Source organism: Dermacentor albipictus, chromosome 10 (genome assembly GCF_038994185.2).
Source record: "Dermacentor albipictus isolate Rhodes 1998 colony chromosome 10, USDA_Dalb.pri_finalv2, whole genome shotgun sequence".
In the NCBI taxonomy this organism is placed as follows: Eukaryota; Metazoa; Arthropoda; class Arachnida; order Ixodida; family Ixodidae; genus Dermacentor; species Dermacentor albipictus.
Genome location: NC_091830.1, coordinates 85,153,815 through 85,173,534, shown reverse-complemented (window position 1 = coordinate 85,173,534; position 19,720 = coordinate 85,153,815). Strand labels below are relative to the sequence as shown.

The window sequence follows — 19,720 nt, the reverse complement described above, 5'->3', positions numbered from 1 at the left end:
ACGAAAACTGTCGCACTGGTGTTGAGTGTCAAATTTAGAGTTGTGCAGTGGAGGGTCGTGACAGACATCGGGTATTGTGTTACCAAAAAAGTAGGTCCCTGCCCTACGGCTTCCGTATTCTCTCCTTTTTGCCTACCTCTAAATATATGTTCGCATACTGTAAATATTGTAGCGAAGAAGACAGGCGTGAACTACAGGCGCATTGTCAACGCCTCGCTCGATAACAGAGCTCGCGCTGGGTGCCCAACGCCTGATCAAGAGGCCAGGCTGCGTGTCGTGCTACGTTATTACGTCATGTTACGTCATTGTTCATTAAACCGCATTACAGATTTATAAACTATATACTGGTGTATATACACTATACTGATGGGCGACTTCAAAGCTAGGGTAGGCAAGATGAGGCTGGAGACAAGTCAGTGAGGGAATATGGCATATGCTCTAGGAATAGCAGGGAAGAGTTATTAGTAGAATTTGGAGAACAGAATATTATGCGGATAATGAATACCTTCTTCCGCCGGCGGGAAAGTCGAAACTCGACGTGGAGGAGCCCGAATGGCGAGACTAGATACGCAATGGGCTTTATAATCGGCGCTAACCCTGGCATCCTACAAGATATGCACGTGCACGGCAAGGTGCGCTGGAGTGACCATAGGATGGTAAGAACTCGAATTAGCCTAAACATGAGGAGGGACCTGAAGAAACTGGTTCTTAAGAAGGCGGTCAATGAGTTAGTTGTAAGAGGGAAAATAGAGGAATTCCGGATCAAGCTACAGAACAGCTATTAGGCTTTAACTCAGGACGAGGACCTTAGTGTTGAAGCAATGAACCGCACTTTTATGGGCATCATTAAAGAATGTGGACTGTAAGTCGGTTGTAACGCCGTTAGACAGGATACGAGTAAGCTATCGCAGGCGACGAAGGATCTGATCAAGAAACGCAAATGTATGAAAGCCTCTAACCCTACAGGTAGAATAGAACTGGCACAACATTCCATGTTAATCAACAAGCGTGAAACAGCTGACATCAGGCAGTATAATATAGATAGAATTGAACACGCTATGAGCAATAGAGGAAGCCTAAAAGCAGTGAAGAAGAAACTAACAATAGGAAAGACTCAGATGTACGCGTTAAGAGACAAAGCCGGCAATATCAATACTAATATGGATGAGATAGTTCAAGTGGCTGAGGAGTTGTATATATTATTATACAGACCAGTGGCACCCACGACCACAATGGAAGAGAGATTAGTCTAGACGTGGATGTGGATTAGTCTAGACGTAGATGTGGAATCCCACAAGTAACGCCGGAAGAAGTAAAGAAAGCCTTGGGAGCTATGCAAAGAGGGAAAGCAGCTGGGTACGATCAGGTAACAGCGGATTTGTTGAAGGTTGGTGGAGAGATTGTTCTAATGAAACTGGCCACCCAGTATATGCAGTGTCCCATGACCTCGAGTGTACCTGAATTATGGAAAAACGCTAACACAAACCTAATCCATAAGATAGGGGACGCCAAGGACTTGACAAATTATAGACCGATCAGCTACTGTCCGTTGCCTAAACAGTGTTTACTTAGGTAATCGCAAATAGAATCAGGAACATCTTCGACTTCTGTCAACCGAAGGACCAGGCAGGATTCCGTAAAGGCTACTCAACAACAGGCCATATTGACACTATCAATCAGGTGATAAAGAAATGTGCGGAATATAACCACCCTTATATATAGCTTTCATTGATTACGAGAAAACGTTTGATTCAGTCGAAACCTCAGGAGTCATGGAGGCATTACGGAATCAGGGTGTAGACGAGCCGTATAGAAATATACTGAAATATATCTATAGTGGCTCCACAGCCACCGTAGTCCTCCATAAAGAAAGCAAGAAAATCCCAATAAAGAAAGGCGTCAGGCAGAGAGATACGACCTCTCCAATGCTATTCACAGCGTGTTTCCTGGTGGTATTCAGAAATCTGGATTGGGAAGTATTGGGGATAAGAGGTAATGGAAAATACCTTAGTAACTTGCGATTCACTGGTGATGTTGCCTTGCTTATTAACTCAGGGGACCAATTGCAATGCATGCTAACTGACCTGAAAAGGCAACACGGAAATGTGGGTCTAAAAATTAACCTGCTGAAAACTAAAGCAATGTTTAACAGTCTCGGAAGAGAACAGCCGTTTACAATAGGTAGCGAGGCACTGGAAGTTGTGGGAGTACATCTACTTATGGCATGTAGTGATCGCGGATGCGGATCACGAGACTGAAATAATCAGTATAAGAATAGGCTGAGGTGCGTTTGGCAGGCATTCTCAGATCATGAACAGCAGTTTGCCACTATCCCTCAATAGAAAAGTGTGTAATAGCTGCGTCTTACCAGTACTCACGTATGGGGCAGAAATCTGGAGGCTTACGAAAAGGGTCGTACTTAAATTAAGGACGACGCAACGAGCTATGGAAAGAACAATGATGGGCGTAACGTTAAGCGACAAGAAAAGAGCAGATTGGGTGAAGGAACAAACGCGAGTTAAGGACAGCTTAGTTGAAATCGACAAAAAGAAATTGGCATAGGCAGGACATGTAATGAGGAGGGAAGATAGCCGATGGCTATTGAGGGTTACGGACTGCATTCCAAGGGAAGGGAAGCGTAGCAGGGTGCGGCAGAAAGTTACGTGCGCGGATGAAATTAAGAATTTTGCAGGCACGAGATGGCCACAATTAGTACATAACCGGGTTGTTTGGCGAAGTATTGGTGAGGCCTTCGCCCTGCAGTAACCAGGCTGCTGCTGCTGCTGATGATGATGTATTTGGTGGAGGTTGCTAGATTATCCTCATACTGGAACTCTGTAGCGAGAAGTTGCCTCCCATCATGCCTGACGACCCGAGCCAAACACCTACGCAGGCCTCGTCCAACGATCTCTGTTCCGGCTCGTTGCTTCAAAGGGATACAGCATTGTTCGGTAGCTCTGACGAAAACGACGTCAAAGACTGGCTCTTATCTTATGAACGCGGGAGTGCCCACAACAAATAGGGCGATGATCAAGAGCTGAACAACGCAGCCTTCTACCTCACGGTCGTCACGTCATGTGGTTCCGCAACCACGAAGCTGACCTTCTCCCCTGGTTCAACTTCAAGACGAGCTTCACGCAAGTTTCGGTTGCCACACGATGCGGAAAGATCGTGCCGAACAGCGGTTGCATAAGCGTTCCCAGCAGCCCGATGAGACATTCGACTACATTGAAAACGTTGTCGAAATTTGCAACCGCGTCAATGCACCAATGACCGAATCCGATATGAGCTTTCATAGTTTGAAGGCCATCGAAGACGACGCCTTTCCAATTGTCCTATAGGAAAACACGCAGACCATCATCGAAGTCACTGATCTTTGTCAGAGTTACGATGCGTCGTCGTCCAACTCTTCCCTGACAGCTAAACTAGTCGCCGCAGTTCCCGAGGCAAGAAGGGTTCGCTATTCTCGGACAAACCTTATTGAAGTATCTGTAGGTTCAAGTGTTGCACTTCCACTAGTCGACAAAGGAGCTACCGTTTCTGTAATTACCAAAGAACTTTATCGCTCGCAAAGAAAAGTAACCAAACCCTTGTCTGCCCTATCGCTCCTTATAGCAAGCGCACGGCATATTACCCCTGTTGCTGCATGCAATAGCTGCATAGCCATTCAAGTATTCATGCACACGGTCGAATTTTTCGTTCTGTCTTCACGTTCATGCCTAATGTTGGGGTGGGACTTTCTTTCCGATCACACCGCCGTCATTGACTGTTCTCGCACCGAAGTCGAATTTTTCGCCGCTTCCTGACGCCTAACATCATGATGCCGATGATTCCGGCGTCAAGCTGCTCGTTGCTCACGACACTACGATACCTCCGCACTCATATGTGATTTCGAGTGCCTGCTCCAATGCTGTTACAGATACCATTGCTCTTTTTACACCGCGGCGCATTTTTGTTCATCGACGATTTCCTCTTCCTTTCGCTGTCATCTCTGTCAACGGGAGCTTCACACATATGGTTGCTCCGACGGTTATGCCTCCCCCTTCACTTCTTGTCACGGTGAGTGTATTGGACGTCTCGAGCGCATCGACTCTATAATCAACTTCGACGTACTTCTTGATGGCCCCTGCTCCGAGATCTGTACACTGGCTTGTTCTCCTGCTTGCCCCCTGTGTCCACGGGACGTCTTTGGCAGTTCTATGGATACAAACGTGAGCCTCGCACAACGTTCCCAGCTTCTTAAGCTGCTTCACAAGTACTCCTCTTCATTCGACTGTCAACAAGCGGCTTCGGACCGCACATCAGCGGGGTATCACGAGATTGATGCGGGTGGCCACGCTTCGCTGCGCCAACGACCTTGTCGCGTGTCACCCACAGAGCGCCGCGCTATTCAAGACCAAGTCAGCGATATCCTTCAGCGCGGAGTTGTACAACCTTCAAACTGTCCCAGCGCGTCCTGTGGTGCTTGTGAAGAAAAAAAAATGGGTCCATCCGGTGTTGCTTGGCCTATCGCCGTCTTAACACGATAGCGCGCAGAGACGTACGTCCTTTGGTGCGCATTGACGACGCCGTCGATTATTTGCAAGAAGCGAACTACTTTTCCTCATTACACTTAAGTTCCGGCTATTCGCAAGTGCCCATGGCTCGAGCCGATCACCCAAGGACTGCTTTTGTAACAGCAGATGGTCTGTATCAATTTCTCGTTACGCCGTTTGGTCTTTGCAATGCTCCTGATACTTAAGAACGGATGATGGACAATCTCCTCCGTCGTCTAAAAAGAAAGACGTGCTTATGTTACGTTGAGAACGTGGTTGTCTTTTTTACTTACTTTGCCTGCCACCTGTGCCGTATCGAGCAAGTCTTGCAGTGCCTAATTAACGCGGACTTCCAACTCAATATGAAAAAATTTCGCTTTGAGCCAAGCAACTTACAGTACTCAGACAAGTGATTCCGATAGGGCATTTACCGCGATGCTTTACGCTTCGCGATGTCACCAATTTCCCGAAACCGGCTACCCTGAAGGAACTTGAAAGCTTCATTGGGTTCTGCTCGTACTTTCATCCTTTTATGAAGAATTTCTTTCTATCATTGCTCCGTTAACTCAACTCCTGCGAGGCGACACCGGCCTTTCTGCCGGGTCCCTAGGTTGCGACGACACGCTTACCACATTGCGCCATCCGCTCACATCGCGAGCGCCGTCTGCTCATTTCGCTCGCATCCTATGCTGCGCCATTTCGACCCCATAGCTCCAGCTAAACTTCCCACAAACGCCAGCGGAATAGGACATGGAGCACCATGCCTGGTCAGCGCAAAAGTGGATACGTTGAATATGTAGTAGCCTACGCCAATAGGACACTAACCAATGCCGAATCCAGTTACTCCGTCACTGATAAGAAGTGCTTAGCTATAATTTGGACCCTCGGAAAATTTCTATCATAATTCCACGGCCGTCCCTTTGATGTCGTTAAGGACCACCGCGCCCTGTGTTGGCTGTCGCCATTGAAAGACCCATCAGGCCGCCTCTCCCGCTGGGCCCTCCGGTTACAATACTTCGACATGCGCGTTACCTATCCATCTGGCTGCAAACACACCGACACGAACGCTCTCTCTCGCCCCTTTACGTCAAGTGGCACGGTTTGGCTTTCTGCCATTGGCTCGGTGTTTTTGTCACGAGCGCCCATTGATATCACTGCGGTGCAGCCCAAAGTTCCGTGGATTGCGGCTCTTTTGGACTGCTTACCTGACTCCACGGCGACTCGCCCTTCCCGTACTCTCCGCCGTCAAGCTTCCCACTTTGCGGGTGAGGGATGGATTGCTCTATCGCCACAACTGCACTATCAGCGATCGAAAGAGGTTGTTAGTCGTCTCTGACCATCTCCGCGTTCCATGTAGACCCACAACGCGCCCACGCTGCCCTCTTCTGAACGTGCACCAGGCTCCACTTGTGCTTTTATTGGCTTGGGACGTACACCTCTGGTCAGACGTACGTCCGCTCACGTCAGAATACCAACGCCGCTAGTCTCCTGCCCGGCGTCCTTGTGATCCCTTGCAGCCAATCCCGCCCCTCGCGACCATTTTACCGCGTAGACATCGACCTCTACGGGCCTTTACCCTGCGCACCTGCTGGGAATTGATGGATTGTTGTCACTGTAGATCACCTTACGCGCTATGCAGAAACAGCTGCCCTACCAAACGCCACAGCCCGCGATGTTGCGTGTTTTCTATTGCAACACTTTGTACATCGCCGTGGTGCGCCCCTGGGAAATTTTAGCGACAGAGGACGTGTCTTCCTTTCTGATGTAGTTGACATGCTCCTTACTGCATGCCGTACTCTCCATTGCACCACTTCTGCCTATCATCCACAGACTATGGCATGGCTGGGTGATTCAGTCGCACTTTAGATGATTGAATCTTATGCAGTACGTGTGTGCCCTCCAGGACTAATTTGTCATCCACACTTTTGGATTTCGGCCCAGCCGCCTTGTTCCGAATGAAGGCGAAAATTTTACTATTGTGAATCTCGGGGGCAGGCAGAACTTTAAACGTTCTCGAGGATTTCCCTTGCTTCTGTTGGTAACTTCGCGCTCCCAATTTGGGTGACAACCTGATTGGTGGGTTAAGGTACAGGTTTCTTCTGAACAGGAGCGGGAAAGGTGTGCGCCACAATCAAGTGGCTGGTTGGCACACCAAAGTTCTAGGCGACACGTTCGATGGTATTGTGCCGCAGGTGCTTCTTGAACGCGTACCGTGAGTTGTTCAGGAGGCATACCTGATGCGGATCTTCGGCTCGGAGATTGCGGCACAAAATGAGACCCTGGTTCAGAGAATGCGGTACAGAACCGAAGAGGAATGCTACTTTCGGAAAGAGGACATAGTTCTTCATGGCGAACAAGAGCAGGGTATGGACATAAGCCGGAACCAGAAGTTTTGTGTACTAATCCTATACGACGCTGCACGGGAAAAACTAAAGCTACAGAAGGGCCCGCTGTAGAAGAAATATAATGAACAAGAGTGCTAAATTCAGCTGATTGAACAATATAATGTACTGGACAAACAGCGAACTGATGAGCCCCAACGGAAGACGAAAACGTAAATGCGGAATACTAGCAAGTGGTTTTGTTCGAGGAACAGAAATTCGAACAAGAAAGCGGGATGCAATAAGACATGAATGTAAACGTACAAAAATATAATGCACAACTCATCTCACGATAACTGTCGATATCAGTGGGAATAGCAATCGAGCAATGTAGCGGCCGACCAATTCCCGGAGTCGCGTTTGTGTAACACGTGTTGTGGTATCTCAGAGACTTTTGTTGCTTCGGTTGTATGCCACGTATCCTGATATAATTCCATTTTCTTATGGCACTCACTAGCCAATCTCGCCCACGAGCATAGAGACAAGACCACTACTCTTTGAGGTTGACACACTGACGAAGGAATGAGAAAGAACGAATGATTTTGGTGACACTGCGAAGGCATATAACAACAGTAGCGTGACGACAAGGAGATTTCGATTCTTAAATTATGAGAAAGGTATAACGAAGACATCAGCAAAAAAAAAAAAAAACATGACGGCAACTGCGTGAAAACGATGAAGTGACGGCAAAAGAATGAGGAAACGAGAATGGCAACGATGGCACCACCAAGACTGCTTTGCAACGACGGTATGATAATGGATGTATAACAATATATGTGCCATGATGGCGTAATGATGCCGATGGCATAATCACGATTCAGTGAAGACCGCATGATTACGATAGAATGAAAAACATGGAAAGACGTCGAGGGATCGGCGAAGGGGGTATGACCACTACGACATGACGACAGCGGTTAGACAAAAAATGATCACAATGACGACAAAACGACAGTAGGATGTCGGAGATGCACCGGTGATGACGGATTGACCACGACGGCACCACGAGAACGCTATGAGGACAAAAGCATGACGACTATGCAGTGAAAGCACATACGTCACAGCGTCATGATGACAATGGTGCCGAGGAGTGTATCATGTGAATGACGCGGCATTACCTGCGTCAGAAGAGCAGTATAGCGAAGATGCGGTGATGAAGACTGCATGACACGGGTCGGATCACGAAGCTTCACTGACGATGGTGACACGACCACGATGGCACCACGACGACGGTGTGAGAATGGAGGCATGATAGGTAATGTTTGATGATTATGGCATGACAAGAGCGACATAACCACGAGTGAATAACGACTTCATGATTATAAAACAGTGACGAAGAAAGATTAAGGTCGATGGAATGACGAAGTGACGTTACAGAAGCTGCGTTGTTAAAACGACAGCGTGACGACGATGGCATGCCGACCACTGTGTGCCGACGATGGTGTGATCACGGCAAGGCGAGAGTAAGATGACAAAGCGCGGACGCAACGACCCCGATGGCATAACCACCCTGAACACATACCTAGTTGCGCAAACAAGTAGCCAACTTGGTCCACTGCGTCGCAGTAGTTGGCATGACAAGGTCAGCACGACACGAGTCAGATAACGAAGCTGGAACGACAACTATTGAATGACCACGAAGGCGTCACTTTTGCTGGGGGACAGCGCATGCATGACGACTGAATGATGCAGATAGAATGACGATGATGAGACGGCGAGTGTCCGATGAGAAAACTGGAATGACGCGATGCTACGAACCCGTCGATGTCACCACAACGTAGCCATACATACAGTAGACAGTTACCTATGAGACACCTTGGAGCACTGGGTCAGGTGAGAAAGCGAAAGGATGACGGCATGACAATATTAAGATCACGAAGCTGCATATGCGACAACATAGCAGTCACGACGGCGTCATTACCAGGATCACATACCTACTGGCCCAAACATTTTGACAAGAAGTCGTAAGACGCCAGTAGATAGATAGATAGATAGATAGATAGATAGATAGATAGATAGATAGATAGATAGATAGATAGATAGATAGATAGATAGATAGATAGATAGATAGATAGATAGATAGATAGATAGATAGATAGATAGATAGATAGATAGATAGATAGATAGATAGATAGATAGATAGATAGATAGATAGATAGGTTCAAAACGGCTAAAGTACGCAAAGAATCCTGTTCCCCTTAAAAGAAACAGATAAAGCAGCTAGTTGTAAATTATCGAGTAGGGAAAGAACTACGGCCGGCCGGCCACCATTACTAACCCCTTTTATCATGCAGGCGAATGGTTTCCACGAATAAGTGCCTGTTCAACCGGCATTTAGGACTTGTGTTGTTCCTAAGCCTACGATGCATTGCTTGGACCTCTCCATGAAGGCATCAGGACGTATATATGGCAAGGCAACTCAAGTTTCCAGAACTCACGCAAGAATAGCCATGATCAAACTTACGGATGTCCTTTTTTTCTGCATTCGTACTTCGAATTAAAGATGTCTGTAATCATAAAAATAATGCGTTGCCATGGCTTCCTGCACAGGGTCCGTGCTAAGCGGGGGTTTGCTGGCACAATACAACGGGCACTTGGAAGTTGAATTAGGAACAGCTGCTATCTCCAAGATATGTAGGTATGCGGATGAGAATCCGAGTGTTTTGTTTTTACGACTTCGACCACCTTTCTCGCTGAAGTGGAAAAAAATAGGTATTCTTGCTGCAGTCTTTTCTGCCAACTCCTAAAAAGTACTACATGAACTCCAGTATTGGTACCTCCGCATGGTACTCTATTTTAATAAGGACCACGTATGTGGTCCTCACAGCGTGTGTGTAGTGTTTGTGGGCTTGGTAATACCAATATCCACGTGAGCGTCATGATAAAACAAGTTTTATACTATAAAGCATGCATTCTTGCGTAGGCGTTCGTCGGGTTGCTATTCAGTATGTTGGTGATATGTCCTCTTATGACGGGAGTTCAGCAGTCTAGACTAGGCGTATTTTAGCAATGGATATAGAGAGCGGACATGAATGTTTATTTGAATGTTACGTAGGCGCCTCAAGCTCTTAGAAGAAAGAATATTACGGCCCTCTACTCAGGGCCTTACACGCGACTCTATCACGGATGTTTACCTAACGTATCATAATTGTGAGTGCTCTATCTAACTCATTTTTCAGTTGCTTAAGACCTTTAATTTAAATCGTAGAAAGCAGATGTGTAGCATAATTCTATATTCAGGATAAGCGTAATACTTACGGTGCAGATTTGTCTACTAAAACACATTGGATAACTCCAACGGTTCCTGTTGGAACCCACTGTTTTTCAAGGTACGACATCGACCCCTAAAAAATAAAACACGCGTAGTGAATATCAGGTATTAAAATTTATGTTATACCGCCCTAATTAAATGTTCATAGATCTCAGTGCTCATCGTACAAACTCGCTTCGAATAAATAACACTGCACGAGAGAATGGCTCGACTTCTTTTAAATTTTCCTTTAGATAATAATCTCAGACATTAAGAGGTGAAGCGCTTGAGAAAAAAAAATGTCCGTTTATTCGGCTTGTTAAGGCGGGGCTCGCGAAAACGTGGCGTTGTCTGACACTTTTGTTGCCTCTAAAAATGTGCTCACTTTTGGGGCTCTTAAGTTTCAAAGTTTTTTTTGAGGACGTAGTAATAGATGGGTAATGAACGCGCCGATGAAGCTGGTCTATGTGCTCATGAAGACGGCGTGCATGGAACCTATTCCGCTGTAAAGAACAGATTCAGTAGCGCAACTGCGAGGTCTTGCATATGGTGCGTCACACTCATCGCGGTACGCATTTAACTTTCCAGCACACACGTCTACATTGACTGGATCTCCCTGTCTGCAGCTTCATGCTACACCTGGACTATGGCGACCCGAGACAACGGTACTTTACCAATCGTGGCTCGGCGTCGCATTTACGAAGTCGTCTGCTTTCCGCATTGGTTGGGACGATGGCACTCCGTCTGACCACTGCGGCGACGAGAAAACTATCGAACAAGTTCTTTGTCATTGTGCCCGATCCAGCGGACACAGGCAGCCATTCCCAACCGCGCGGGTGCGTCTTGATAACCGGTCGTTTTGGGAGCAGACAGTCCTGGAACGCCGACCTATGCAGTCATCACACCATAAGACTGTGAAGACACTCTTGTAATCGTTTACGTTCTAGTGGCCTGTTGGAGGGACTGTAACTCTCATGGACGTTCAGGACATTCTTTAAATTTTTTTTCGCTTCTTTACTTTTTCTCCCCACTGTTCTTTTCGCCTTTCGTTTCCCGTTACCCTTCCCCCAGAGGAGAGTAGCACACGAGAATCTTATCCTGTTCATCAATATGCCTCTCCTGTCCCGTTTCTATATCTCTCTTTCATACCGCTATTTTATGCGAGCACTTTGAGCATGCCGGAACGGTTATCTCAGGAGAGCTTCGCTTCGAAACACGGAAAACAATTATAAATAAAACGAGCACCGCTTTTAAAACAAACTACATTGTGAGCAATGATATTACAGATATTATGCCGCTTTTAGAAACGGGATATGCACATGAAGATTTCCGCAGGCATTAAAAAAAAATCGCGTTTATTTCCTTGAGGAGGACAAAAAAAATTTCTTTATTTTTACATTTCATATAAAAAATTATTGCTATGTCGTAATTTTGAATATATCTAATGCAAAGGGAAGCTTACCCAATAGTCTGATACTTTTAGTTCCGCTGCCGGATTCTCATATGTTAAATGTAGAGAGAGAAGTTTTTGGTGCTCATTCTGGAGGGTGATGTCCCATTTGTAACCTGTGAAAAGGAAACAGGAAACGTGATTGTACAGCGAATGAGTCAACAAAGACGTACATTGAGCACATTCTATCTTTACATCTGCTTAATTTTCTGAGGATTTCATGTATTGTTCTGCCAGATTGCTTTTCCTGGAAAACTTTCTTTATTCCTAGGAAGCGTTTTCGTTTTTTGTTTTACATTTCCTTTTTCGAGGAACGGTAGAAGCTGAGCAAGTTTTGTAACAATTTGTGCACAAGTTGCAAATAGCTTTAGCAACAAGAACCGTATGCGGAAATGGCGAGAAAACTTAACAACGGTGAGTCAAAACACTGTATCATACAATGGTTTTCAAGAAATACAATTAGTGGTAGTATTAAGCGTATGATTTCGCTTACCCAGCTTACAGCATTAGGATGCACCAGGAATGTATTTAGATGCATCGGTGTTTATCTCAAACGAAACATTGGACTCGAGAAATGCAAGCACTCGATTCCGAAGTTACTATGTGTACGAGTTCCTAGTAGGCTGTCCTGCACTTTTATGCCCATACCTAACGAACATTATACTTCTTCAGTCCTGGGTAGCAGTATGCTACCACATTAACATATCTGGTAATTCCCCTTAAGTACCCAGCATGTGCAGAACAGGTCAAGACGAGTTGACGACACAAGAGGAGACAAAACAAGACGAGTGGATATTACGTGTATTTGCCAGGCCTAATAGTCATTGCACCTACTCCTGTATTAAGCTCGTTGTTTTACCGTCAAACACTCTTCCAAACGGAGCTGCCGTTGGTTCGAAGGATTAACTTGTAGCATTAACGGAACGCCTTTCCGATGCCGCCAGTACTGTGGCAGCCAGGGAACACCGGCTCCAACAACATCGAGCAGCACAATGGCAACCATTTGCATAAAAAATGACCCAAGAACATGAGAGCACTAGCGATATAATGCAAAATCATTCCACTGTGACTTCATTCCAATCTCCTGACGTCAATTGACGGAACCACCTCCGCAAGCATGGGTGATGGCCTGCCACGTTACTTGGACATCCTCAGTCAAACTCTTTCCTTTTCAAGCGGCCAGCGATGGAACTTTGCGTATCAACAGCTGCACCGTTAACATACATCCAAAGCAGTTTTCAGCAGCACATGCTGTGATTTCGTGTCATCAATTTTATCGCTTATATTGAGATACACGGGTCAGTATTCCGGCATGACTGGTAGTCGGCGTGCTAGAACGTACTAGAGGATGCGCTTCTACAATAGCGGTTATGGCCTCGCCATGGCTGCAGGCACAGAGCTAAAGCAAATGTTGATAGAGGCGCACGTAACCTATCGTCCAAAGTTTCGTACTGTTTTCATGGCTTGTTCTCGTGGTGTCAGCATGCTGAAGCTTCACACTGAAGCTACCACAGTGCCTCCTGCTCAGCTGAGTAGGAGGCACCCCTGTGAAAATGGCCATGACCTTTATGTTTCATGTATGTTTCCTTCTTGTGCCCTACGTGGTCTTTCTGTTCCCTTGTATTTCATGGAAACTTGAGGAAACATACTTCATATGTACTGGATCTTTAGTTATCCTTTCATACGACTCGAGGAATCATTTTCTGGCAGTGACAGCATTGACTGTACATCTGCTAAACGCTTCCTGCTTCACATTGCAGATTTGCCGCCCATGAAAGCCCGAAAACCGTATCAGCATCGCTGGTGAACGTGCCTACAATAAGGGTGACGAACGACTGAGCTGGGCAACTGCGCAAGCCCGGATCATTCCTGTTCAAACGACGCTGAACACCAGGACCTCGTGACCAACTTACAGCCTATAAAGACGGCAATGCTCCGGAGAGACATTTGGCCGCAGTGACTGCATCGAATTGTTCATCTGTTAAACGGTTCCTGCTTCACATTGTCGGTTTGCTGCTCACGAAACCCGAAAACCGTATCAGCATCACTGGTGAGCCGGCCTACGATAAAGGTGACGAACGACTGAGCTGCGCAACTGCGCAAAGCCGGATCGTTCCTGTTCAAATGGCGCTGAACACCAGGACCTCGTGACCAACTTACAGCCTATACAGAAGAAAATGCTCGGGAGTGAAATCATTTGGCAGCAGTGACAGCATGTACTGCACATCTGCTAAACGGTTCCTGCTTCACACTGCAGGTTAGCATTCATTTTTTTTTTGCCTCTTTAAACCTCTTTTGAAGTTTCGCTGTCACTGCTGCCACAGTATACCACAGTGCGTGTCTATAGTGTTTACGCGGTTGTGTTAAGGTTTGCAAGTGTGCGTAGTTAACTGTAGAAATAGCTTCTGGCAACCTCTGTCGGATATTGGTGAAGCCTTGTTTGAAAAGGGGCTAGCTAGCATTAAAGAGGTATCAAAGGTGCTCGTTGAGATGACCTCGAAATTTGTTGAAGCAATGGGGGACCTGAACAAAGGATATGAACAAAATGAATGCGACGAATAACTCATGAAAGCTTAGCTCAATTCCATCAGCCAATCAATCGGGTACGAGAACGAAAACTTTGAAGATTACCGCAAAGAAATAAAAAGCCTTCGACTTGAGCTTACCTAAATGAAAAACCCGGGCCTGGAATGCAAGAATGGGAACCTAAGATTAAACAAAGAGCTGCAGGAAACGACAAATCAGCTTATTGAGTTAAAGCAGTACAGCAGCCTCAATAACCTTGAATTAAGAGGTGTACCAAAGGTTGACAATGAAGACGTCCTCGGAACAATAGCAAAAGTTGCAGCTTCCTTGTGCGTCCAGCTGCGTGATGGTGACATTGACGTAGCTCACCGCGTCCCATCGAAGAACAATGCGCCTTCAAACGTGGTTGTGAAGTTCAGATCCAGATCAGTTCATGACAAACTGTTGAAGGCAGCCAAATGAGGCTACTGAATACAGCCATGCTGGATTTTCCGAATAGCGATCCAGTTTACATAAACGAACACTTGAGCCCTGAAAACAAAATCTTGCTTGGAAAAGACATCCAACAATAACGAGAGAAAGGATGGAAATTTGTATGGATTTCTGAGGGGAAAATACAAATGCGGTAATCTGACAACTCCGGAGTAATGCATCTAACACGTAAAGAAGACTTGCCAGAAATAGTTTAATATTTTTTATAACTGCGCACCCTATTCGTTAACAATGCCTTATTCAATGAAACAGATTCAGCAAAATCTACATCAGTTCTTCATTTCAATATGCGTAGTAGTAACCAAAACGTAGACGTGCTTTCTGCTTTCCTGTACCTACATGCACCTTCGTTCAGTGTCATTGCAACAACTGAAACGTAGCTGTGGAAAACTGAAATAAACATTCTTCCACGTTACTGAACATGACTGATCGGGCGACTCACGTTAACGTGGGGGTGGCGTTGCATTGTTTGTAAAAGATAATATATCGTAAAATTGCAGCGGCGACATATCATTGCTATGACTTTGACTCTATTTTCATTTCATACGTCATCATTGGTACAGTTTATCGGCCACTGAGCGGTAACCTCGTAGCATTTCTTGATAAGCTGGAAACAATTTTCTGCGCTCTGTCAAAGCAGCGAAATGAACCAGTGAATACAGCAGGCGAGATGAACATAAACACATATAGCATGCATAACCGTGAATACAGCTATTTGTTTTAATCTTAAAGCTATCGTAATTTAATTACTCCACCGACGCGTATTACTAAGGCGCCTTCGTATTTAATTGACCAGGCATTCACAAATCTAGACACTCGGATTATCGGAGGCGTTTACCTAGAGCCCATCTCTGATAATCTACCTATCTTTCCGCTTTAGATCATCCAACTAGTGCCAAGGAAATAAGAAACAGCATTGCAATGAAAGTACATTACAAAGTATTACGAGAAGAAATCCTTCGCATTAAATTCAGTGAAATATTCAACAAGGATATCAACATTGAAATAACTAATCTATGTGCGTATCTCAATATCGCTGTAGATAGGAGTAATCGCAAGGCCTCGAAGAGTCAACATGATACACCCATGTGCCCTTGTATCACAGAGCACATACTTCAAACACGTAAGGCCAAGGAATACTGGCATGAAAAGTGGCGCCTAATAAAGTTAATATATACTACTTACAGCAATTTAATGTACAGCGGAACATATCTGTCGCTATGATTCGATCACGTAAAAGGGCGTATTATGTTCACCTAATTACACATACCGCTGGTAGCACAACAAAGCTGTGGGAAATTAAAAACGAGATCACAGGAAAACAACGCAAGATAACTGTAATTCCTGAAGCCACTGATAAAGGTGTTGCAGATAATTTTATCACATACTTCGCATGTATGAGTCCATCCCTGGCTGAAAAGTTTAGTAAATCAGAAAATATACCTATCTTTCAGAGTCCCGTACCTAACACTTTCGTTATGTATACCAGTGAACTTGAAGACGTGATGGAAATAGTAAGATGTCAGCCTCTAAACCCTCTGGACTAGATGGTATTTCTATTCGAATGCTAACAGAGACTACAGATATATTAGGGCCAATATTGTGCCACCTGTTCTATCACTCCGTGAAGTGCTCTAGATATCCGTCTCAACTGAAGATGGCTAAGGTGATCCCTATCTTGAAAGATGGAGACCGAAGTGACCCTTTAAATTACAGGCCAATATCCGTGCCCAGTGCCATTATTACTATAGTTGAAAAAAATTCTAACGCATCGGTTCCACAAATTTATTCATAAGTGCAAGGTTATGTGCCCACAGCAACATGGCTTTCGTCCGAATCATTCAACTTCGACAGCAGTTTTAACATTAATTCAAATGATTATTGTAGCTTTGAAAAATAATATACTTGTGTGTGTCATATTTCAGGGCATAAAAAGCCTTCGATACAGTTGATCACAGCATACTCCTACACAAACTACAACATTGTGATTTTCGCGGTTGCTCATTAGATCTTCTTACTGACTACCTTTATGAACGGGTGCAAGTAGTCAGAATTAAAGGGAAGCTGAAACGTTTTCCAGAAAAAATTAGTGAACATCTGTACATAACGGTTATCAACCCTCCGAATTCGAATATCGTATCGAAATTGAGCGAAAGAAAGCGCAACTATATTTTATTTCGACGAAAAGTGAAGCAGCGGGCACGCCCAGCTCGCGCGTCTCGTTTCCGCCTGTGATTGGTCGGTGCGCCTCGTCACATCAACTTTAGTAACCGACCGCTGCCGCTACACATGAAGCGCGGTGCCAGGTAGTTTGGTACTGTTTTTCGGAGACGGTAATGGAAAATTTAGAGAGACTGCGTTTTCGTGAGGAGTTCGGCGTTACTCCTTACATGTACGAGCCGATTGCGAAGAGCCGGCCTCTCGAAGAAGCAAACGATGCTGGTGTGAGCAGTGCTTTCGACGCGAACGAAAGCAAAGTCTTGGGATCTCCTCGTGTTGGAAATGCTCTTTGGTGAGTATGTTTTCTGCAAAGCGATCTAGTGATCTCGCCGATCTTTCGCCGATCTATTGAGCTCGCTTCCGGTCAAACAACTGTAGTGTTGTGTTCCTGCATGCCTCCTCGTGGAACGTAAGCGGGGATGCGATCGTCGGCATTTGTGCGCTGTCCAAGCTGTCGGCAATCTACAAAGACGGTTTAAGCGCGTGAAAAGCTTCCCGGTTCATGCAGTACGTGTAGTGACGTTCATCTGTTGACTACCACTCACGTTCATTACCACTCACGTTGACTACCACGCACGTTGACTACCACTCTACATACACGCAGACGCACCAACAAAGGAATGCAGGGTCGATCGAAGCAGATTACGATGGCACGCACGCAGAAATAAGCGCGGTCAGGCACGGTCGTCGACGCTGCGAAGGAACGAAACAGTGTTGACGTCACAGCACCGCGGTTTCCGGTCTCCGCTCCGCTCGCTCACTCAACGGGGGGCGGAGCTACAGCGCAATTTCAACCGATGATTACATCGCCCCTAATTGAAACAAAACCCCCAAATTTTACATACATGGTTTAAAAAGTTCCCGCATCCGTATATGAGCGTCTTACAGAATTCGACAGACTCTTCAGCTTCCCTTTAACAATTTGAAATAATCACTTAACCGTACGCGCACTGGGTCTCTCAAGAATCCGTCCTTGGACGCCTTTTATTTTTTTTAAACATTAACGACTTCCCACTTATTTTTGGTACAAGTGACGCCCTTATGTACGTCGACGACACTTGTATTGAGTAACAGCCGACAAAATTTGTGATCTGAAAACTAAAGCAAACGAAGAGTTGAAAAAAGCAAGTGAATGGTTTTTAATGAACAAACTTACGAGTAACGGTAATAAAAGCGAATATGTGCTATTTCAAACTCGTAACACTACCTTGCCTGCTAAATCATTAGATTTAGAAATAAACGATTTTCCATTTCACGAAGTAAACTCGTTTCAATATCTTGGCGTGATTTTCGACAGAAATCTGCACTGGCAAGAACAAACAAGCGCAGTTTGTGAAAAGCTCCAATCAGGATGCTATGCCCTTCCACAAGCACGGCATAATCTCGATACTAACACACTGCGTATTTTATATTTTGCACTCATCCATGGCCATATCACATATTGTAATGAATCATGGGGTGCGACACACAAAACTTACCTTGAACTTGTACGCAAACTTCAAAAGCGGGCCCTGAGAATAATTACCCATTCATATTGCGATGAACCAAGTCTGATCTTAGTTAATAGAATGAATGTTTTGCCGTATGATAAGATTCACGAATTAAAAATTGCCACGCGTGCCTTCGACATTGTTAAATACAACCTGCCTTTTAAAGTTTCTACATTTTAGTCATCGTTTCGTGCTACCAGAAATCAAACGTGCGGTAATTTTAATCTTCCTCCAACTAAAAATATTTAGGGACAAAGTTTGCTATAGATTTCAGGGTCTACCAGCAGAAATAACACAAGCAAATAATTTTACATCCGTGCTTAAGAAATACTTGCTTAGCCTCAATAATGCTTTTCAATGTGAACAATCTTGATTTCCTTTCTTTTCTTTACTAACTCGCTGAAACCTTCTGAGCATATCTAACTAGTGCTTCAATTTTGTCGAGATTAATAATGTATGCTCATAATTATGCAGGAACTTGCCTGAAATCCACCTAACTAATGTATTATGTGTTTACTTAGAAATGTTTAACAGTACGACATGTTTTTCACTGTTTCGTAGTTCATTATGTATACTCATGCAATTTAATGGTATGCGACAAATATGTGTATGCACGTGATGTATCTTTCTTCCTTTGTACTTGCAATTATTATTCATTTTTCATTGGACCCGCAACTAGGCTGTGTGTTGGACCCACAGCTAGGCTGTGGCTGTGGGTCCAACTAGTTTTGCTATTTGTGTATGTTCTATATGTGCAAATAAAGAATGCAATTGAATTGAAACTTATTCTTTCGTGTAGTATGTGTCCTGTGTGCTTACGGCAGGATGTTACCTGTATGTGCACTCTATGTTATTTAGCTCTGCACTCCTTCGAGTGCACATCCAGGTAAGATAGAGTGCACACAGTGATTATCTGTTAAGACATGCTAGAGATAGATAATGTAACTGCAATATATAGTATTTCCTGGCATCTCCAGGTAAAGAGCATGGGGGGAGGAGAGCTTGGCCTTTTCGGACTTCCGGTCTTGTTATTATGCCTTCCCTCTCTTACTTTACGAAAATAATCTAATGCAATAAAGACCGCGCACTAACAAATGCAGAACCTACGGCCGCTGGTAGAGGTTCATTTCTTCAGAAAACTACGTGTGATTGCTCTGTTGACCTTAGCAGGGGTAGTAGTACGGCAGCGCCGATCTCGCGAATGCTTGCTTGGGTGCACAACTGAATAATTTGTAACTGTAAGTGGGCTGTGTATTGAAAATTCTATACAGAGCATGGCCCTATTTATTTGTTTGCACGTGCATGCGAGCAGTACGCCTATTTCACTTCCGCCAAAGCTGCAGCTGCCGTAGCAAACGAGCCATCATCGCGTTTTGCCA

At 45.0% G+C, this 19,720-nt stretch overlaps 1 protein-coding gene across 2 annotated transcripts in view; it reads right to left on the bottom strand.

Annotated features, from left to right (window-relative positions):
- LOC139050824 (uncharacterized) overlaps nucleotides 1–19,720 on the bottom strand; it is a 128,882-nt gene that overhangs the window by 29,851 nt on the left and 79,311 nt on the right. For both annotated transcript variants that reach the window (XM_070527600.1, XM_070527599.1), the window contains exons 5-6: nucleotides 11,626–11,729; nucleotides 10,172–10,257 (exon numbers count right to left, since the gene is read on the bottom strand). In XM_070527600.1, the coding sequence (XP_070383701.1) occupies nucleotides 10,172–10,257; nucleotides 11,626–11,729 (190 nt within the window). The remainder of the gene's footprint in view (nucleotides 1–10,171; nucleotides 10,258–11,625; nucleotides 11,730–19,720) is intronic.